The 7,113-nt window shown below is 35.1% G+C and overlaps 1 protein-coding gene across 1 annotated transcript in view; it reads left to right on the top strand.

Moving 5' to 3' along the window:
• The window catches only part of LOC106469298 (rhomboid-related protein 3-like), a 30,603-nt gene that overhangs the window by 14,961 nt on the left and 8,529 nt on the right, over positions 1–7,113 (top strand). The window contains exon 3 of the mRNA XM_013929784.1: positions 6,758–6,781. Coding sequence (XP_013785238.1) covers positions 6,758–6,781 — 24 coding nt within the window. The remainder of the gene's footprint in view (positions 1–6,757; positions 6,782–7,113) is intronic.

Genomic DNA, 7,113 nt, shown 5'->3' with positions numbered 1-7,113 from the left:
TATATATATATATATATATATATATATATAGCGCTCGACTCGCAAACTGAGGGTCGCGGGTTCGAATTCTCGTCCCACCAAACATGCTTGCCCTTTCAGGCGTAGGGGAGTTATAATGTGACGGTCAATCCCACTATTCGTTGTTAAAAGAGTAGCCCAAGAGTTGGCGGTGGGTGGTGATGACTAGCTGCCTTCCCTGTAGTCTTACACTGCTAAATTAGGGATGGCTAGCGCAGATATCCCTCGTGTAGCTTTGCGCGAAATTGAAAAACAAACAAACTTGTATATAAATCCTGTATCGCTTAGTAACAGATCATACCTGAAAAAGAAAGACAGACCAGTGTTCTATCGAAACATGTAGTACCTTCCACCATAAATAAATCACTTCATTATGCTTATAAATCGTATCGTATAAATCCTGTATCGCTTAGTAACAGATCATACCTGAAAAAGAAAGACAGACGAATGTTCTATCGAAACATGTAGTATGTTCCACCATAAATAAATCACTTCATTATGCTTATAAATCGTTGTTTGCCTACCTATTATTATATATATATTATTATATGACTCAAGTGTCACATAGATTTGCATGTAAGATCACAAGTTTGCGCAGGAAGTTTCTATAGGCAAATATCCAAAAAATTAACCTGGGTGCTCAGAAAGCAAGGATTTCAAAGTCTTCTCACTTTATCGATTTTTCTAAATTTACAGTTACCATCAACAGTCAAGGTCAACCAAGGACTTCCTATCATGTTATCTGATAACCTCATTTGTCCTAGCTATGTATCTTGCAAGTCTCTCATGGTCTGCTACAGTTCAACTAGATAAATCAAATAATTGTGACAATATATCTGATCAATGTCTTGCTACAAAGTATTGCGTGATAACTCAGAAAGTAAAGGTCACAATACCCTTTCAGCTATAGGTTTACAGCAAACCAACTATCTTAACTGTGTAATAATTGAACAATTATGATAATCTAAAAGTTACCACACAATGTTTTATAGACATCTTACTATAAAATTTTGTTCAATAACTCAGAAAGTAAGAACAAAATACTTCCTTTCAGTCATTCGTTTTTCAATCAACTGACCATCCTAACTGTACTAGTTTTACCTCTATATGGTCATTACATTAAACACCTGTTTCATATCACCACCATAATTCAATGATGGTACTAGATTTTCTACCACTATACAGCTGAGATACTGTCAGCTTTCAGTGGAAGCCCTGAACTTTATCCACACTCGCACCTCGCCACTCTTCTTGGCCGTGGATGACTTTAACAAGCTCTTGGGCCAATCAGTAAAAGCCAAACCACCCTAGTTAGTCTTTGCATTACCAGGCTGCTTGTAACCACCATGAACCATATTTGCCACTTTATGCTCCAGCATGTGGAAGATTACAAACAGGTTCTGTAACAGCAACGAGGGTTTTTACCTAGCTGTCATCCTCTCAGTTCAGACGACGTATCGAGAATACGAGCGTATCTCTCAACATAATTGGCAAGGAGAAAGCTATTCCTAGTCCTTGCCGCATTCTCAAATTATGTCCTTACCTCAGTAGTTTCCTTATCTCGACTGTACTTTTAAGTAGGCTTTCAAAGTACCTTACCAAGACTACGGATTACAAACTTTACAGTAACTGGAGAATCAAATGGAAAAAGAAACATCCTGAAAATAAACTGCATAAAAACAAGTCCTTTGATCAGTGAACAAAAATGTTACTTAAAAAGTTAGCTGTAGTGTTTAGGTACACTGATTTCCAACAGTATTTGCAGTACCTCAGGTTCTGAAAAGTTTTCTAGAGATCAAAATTGGCATAGTCAGCAAAAAAAACAATCAAATACAAGTATACAAACAAAACACAGTCTCTAATTATACTTGAGTGTTACTTGAGTTTTAGCTAATACATCAGTGTCCGTTGTACAACTTTTTTGCTGCTAGAATTGGAAAATACGTCTGCACGAGACAACAACAGAAATTGTTAGGTACGTTAAGTGTGTTAGTGTGTTATCCCACAGTTCTAATATTATCCTTGTCACTGATAATTTCTATATTACACACGCTCAAGGGAGTAAACCCCAAACTCACGCTAAATTTAACAAGTCTCTGTGTGAAATGAATATGAGGATATGGCACAGAAACAGGACTAAACAAGTATAAGCCGTACAGAAGTTGCTTACACTAGAAGATTAGCGCAGAGTTACGACTTTCTACATCTGCTTTACAAGTACATTATTAAACACATGTAAAATATCTGTACGGAAAGCTTGAAAAATAATATATCTTATTAAAGATATATATATATTACTTACTAGTTAAGCAAAAGTAAAACTTCACAATCCTTCCAGTCATCATAAGGTAATTTGCAACAAATTACGTGTCATAAGTAAAAAGCAAAAAGCCCTGTTGTACACGTCAGTTTGTTGATAATAAGCTCCAAAGTTGTACTTTAATATGATGTTGGTAGTTTTTAGCGCAAAGCTTCATAATTAGCTATCTGTACCATGTCCACCCGAAAAATCGAATCCCAAATTTTAGCACTGTAAGCCGTGGGAGGATGAGTACTTTAAGAAAGCAGTTATAGGGAAAATGGCACAGCCTGATTTTGGAACATGTAGTTTTGGATATGTTTCAAGTGCGTACTTCACAGTGAACTTGGTTTTCTAAAACTTCTAACATCAAAAACGTGTGTGAAAATAGTGGAAAATACACAGTATCAACTGTATCTGTATTGAAAAAAGTACATTGCATCACCTATAACAAGCTGGGTAATGCTAGTTGGTTTGGTTGGTGCTGTTTTCACATATTGTCACTATACTAATGCGAATTTTCATCCAAGTCTTATACAAGCCATTATCTTTTAATGAAAATAAGTAAGATTATCAAACACAACTGTAAAGGTTCTTCTGGTCACGTTGATAGCTATTTATGTGTAGATAGGTGTATAATGGTATCCCTTCCAGGAGAATTGTTCAAAACTCATATGCTTGTGTCACTGAAAATGTATTTCAGCACCGACTCCTATGTAGTATCTCAGCAAGGGGTGGATTTAAAATGGTTGCCTCATGAACCATATTTTTATCATTATTTAAGTAATAAATATTTCAATCTGAGAAAAACAAACAAATGAATAGTCCTGTTTTATTTCTTTAGTTGGGTTGAAAAATCATTAATCTAAATGTGTAAGAAATAAATTATGACTACATTTTCAAATAATAGGTGGTTAGGGCGCTTGACTTGTAACCTGAGGGTCGCGGGTTCGAATCTCTGTCCCACAAAACATGATCGCCCTTTCAATCCCACTATTCGTTGGTAAAAAAAAAAGTAGCTCAAGAGTTTGCGATCCATTGGTAAATTAGGGACGGCTAACGCAGATAGCCCTAGTGTAGCTTTTCGCGAAATTCAAACCAATCTAAAAAAATATATTTATGGTTTTAATGCATTTCCCTAGATGGCGCAATGGATGCAGTATTTGAGTACGGATATCGTAGCAGATAAGAAGTCAATTTGTTAAAGAAAAAAAAAGCGATTCGACATTTATCTTATTCCAGATGATCACTAACACCCGTTAATAGAGACAACAAATAAAAAATATATACGATATTAAGATTAAAGAAACGAAATACAGAGTACCTTACTCTCACGCATTTCCCAACCTTTAGCAGCCTCATTTTTTAAAATGTTCTTCTGAAATATAATATTTTCAGATTTGTTGTTTACTAACATGTGTATACTCTATTAATTTGACAAGTATATATAATTTTGAGTTCATGTTTATGTTACACGTATTTGCATGTTATATAATTAAGATGTTTTCATGGTCTCCTGGTGAACTAAAATTTGAAATTGTACAAAAACATGAAAATGTTTATTTAAACAAAACTCCAATTCTTTACTTTTACAAACTTATTTTGTATTTTTCACAACAGGTGGTTTAATACTAATGTATCTTATTTGGATTTTTGTTTAATTCTTTCAGCGATTGAAATTGCAATTCTTGTTCTGATACACAAGTTACAGTTTATGTTTTTTGACCTTAAGAGTGAATTCTTAAGAATTTCTTGGTATTGTTACTCAAACACTTAGATGCACTTGTTACTGACAGGAGTGCTAACCGCGGTAATAACTTGTTTCAGTTACTAAGGTAATCATTACTCATATGTACGTTCAGAAGGCAAATGTCGCAATTCTCGTTTCTATCTTTATGCGATGCAAACACCATATATCTCAGTCTCCAGTTGTTTCTATCTTTATTCGATGCAAACACCATATATCTCAGTCTCCAATTGTTTCTATCTTTATTCGATGCAAACACCATATATCTCAGTCTCCAATTGTTTCTATCTTTATTCGATGCAAACACCATATATCTCAGTCTCCAATTGTTTCTATCTTTATGCGATGCAAACACCATATATCTCAGTCTCCAGTTGTTTCTATCTTTATGCGATGCAAACACCATATATCTCAGTCTCCAATTGTTTCTATCTTTATTCGATGCAAACACCATATATCTCAGTCTCCAATTGTTTCTATCTTTATTCGATGCAAACACCATATATCTCAGTCTCCAATTGCGCATATTTCATATCATAAGAATTTTTAACTTTTTCTAGAGTTCTGATTCGGAACAGTAAATCGGTCAAGGTCATGTGCTAATTAAGCCTCGGGTTTAGTAGCACGACTCGGTCAAGGAAGATATTTACTCTTTCGTGTATAGTTGTATTTTGTCCTACGTTACTTTGTATATGTCGGGACTGCACTCTGCGACTCTCATATCGAGTAGAAATACTCCTACGTTTTTCTGATTGAATGTGAATCCTGTGAAGAGTTTTGGCGGTTTTCATCAGAACCATCTTTATTGCTGAGAGTGCCAAAACTTGCCAAGGAAGTTTCGTCTTGGTTTTAACCTGTTCATCGTGTGTGTGTATCCTTGTATCATTTCTCTGATTGATTTCGTCTCCTCATTTTGTTAAAGTTGTCCTTTATCCCTGTTTTAACACTTTGTCACGACTCAGTAGTCCCCAGCCATTGACACCATCAACCATTCTTCTGTCGTCTTTCTTTAGTCAGTAACGTATTTCTTTTTGTTTCAGCTTCATACGCTATGTCTTGACGCACGATCAACCATTCTTCTGTCACCTTTCTTTAGTCAATAACGTATTTCTTTTTGTTTCAGCTTTATACGTTGTGTCTTAACACACGGTCAACCATTCTTCTGTCACCTTTCTTTAGTCAATAACGTATTTCTTTTCGTTTCAGCCTTATACGTTGTCTTGACGCACGATCAACCATTCTTCTGTCACCTTTCTTTAGTCAATAACGTATTTCTTTTCGTTTCAGCCTTATACGTTGTGTCTTGACGCACGATCAACCATTCTTCTGTCACTTTTCTTCAGTTAATAACGTATTTGTTTTCGTTTCAGCCTTATACGTTGTGTCTTGACGCACGATCAACCATTCTTCTGTCACCTTTCTTTAGTCAATAACGTATTTGTTTTCGTTTCAGTCTCATACATTGTGTCTTGTCTCTTTCACTTCATGCCCCCCAGTGGCACAGCGGCATGTCTACGGACTTACAACTTGCATAATTAAAAACAAACAAAACAAACAAACAAACTTTCACTTCATCTCCAATAAATTCTAGACTCGCGAATCTCTTGTTGTTGAGAAGATGAGGTAGGTTCTTCCTTGGGATATAAAATCTACGTTCTCAGTTCTAGAGGCACTGACTGCTAAATTGTTAATTGTTGTTGTTGTTGGAGTAAGAAGTAAATCTGTATAGAGCAGAGAACTTAAACTGTAGCATTAGAAGGATACATCTAGCATTTAGTTACTTGATCTGCGCAACAAAGAGAGATTCGTGGATCTACTACATCTGTTCAGTGAAACAGGAAATAGTTTTCTTGATCGAATATTACAACGGAGAACAACACGTGTGGTTGAATTAGCACACGACTTTGACTGTACCTACTATGTTCCAAATTAAAACTTTATAATTTGTGTTTTAACTATATGATATTCATACTATAGGCGAGTGGATATGTGGTATATGCAAACTGCTAATGTATTTGTTGCTCACAAAAGCGCCAATCCCGGTAACTTCTTGCTTTTGGTATTTTGGTATTGATTTTGAGATTTTTTTTTCCTTCACAACAAAATTAACCTGAGAGTACGGGGAACCTATTATTACATAGTACCCGTAAAAGCACACATTTCTATATTTCAAATATACACGTTCTAGAATTGTTCATTCAGGATGCCATGATATTTACCGTATTAAGACTGAAGTGTTATATACAACGCATTCATGTTCACGATTTCATGCAATCCGCTGTTTTTGATATACTTCATAAGCCAAGCTGTGTGTACGTATTAAGTTTAGTAGAATCCGGGTTTTGATACTCGTGGTGGGCAGAGCACAGATAGCCCATTGTGTAGCTTTGTGCTTAATTACAAACAAACAAACAATCTAGGAATGGTTCACACAAAATTTTCAATGTCGTCACAGACAAGCACATCGAACGAACAGCTAAGATACTTTGACGTCCAAAGTGCTGAATGATATCATATTTATCATCACATCGGCTAAAGAAGATCTTTTTAATATCAAAATTATGCTATCTTTTTAATAATAAGATGTTATATGATTTCTAAAATACTGTTTGTTGTAAGATATGTTCATCCTTATCACTTTATGTTTGATCTTATTTTCATGTTCTAACATTTGGTGTATTAATTCCTTTCAGAAATGGAGGCAGCTGTTTGATAAGGTAAGGTTTCGTTGAATTATATAATACTGCTTGAGTAGATAGTTTATTAAAGTAAAATAAATGCCTGATAAATAAGCTTTCCAAACTCTGCTGTTACAAATTTACACATAACATCATTTCCCACCGATATGAAGCTTTTCTTGCACCTCATGCGAACCAGTGTTTACCTCAAAAAAATAAATCATGTTCCACAGTTTGGGTTTACCGCAAAAAACAAATCATGTTTCACATTTTTGGTTTACCGCAAAAAAACAAATCATGTTCCACACTTTGGGGCCATAAGTGCGTTAAGAAAGTACGATAAAATTCCAGTATTCGGTCTAATAAGAGTA

This window comes from Limulus polyphemus, unplaced genomic scaffold, assembly GCF_000517525.1.
Source record: "Limulus polyphemus unplaced genomic scaffold, Limulus_polyphemus-2.1.2 Scaffold3406, whole genome shotgun sequence".
Lineage (NCBI taxonomy): Eukaryota > Metazoa > Arthropoda > Merostomata > Xiphosura > Limulidae > Limulus > Limulus polyphemus.
Note: the sequence above shows the minus strand (reverse complement) of the source record. Positions and strands in the feature narration are given on the sequence as shown.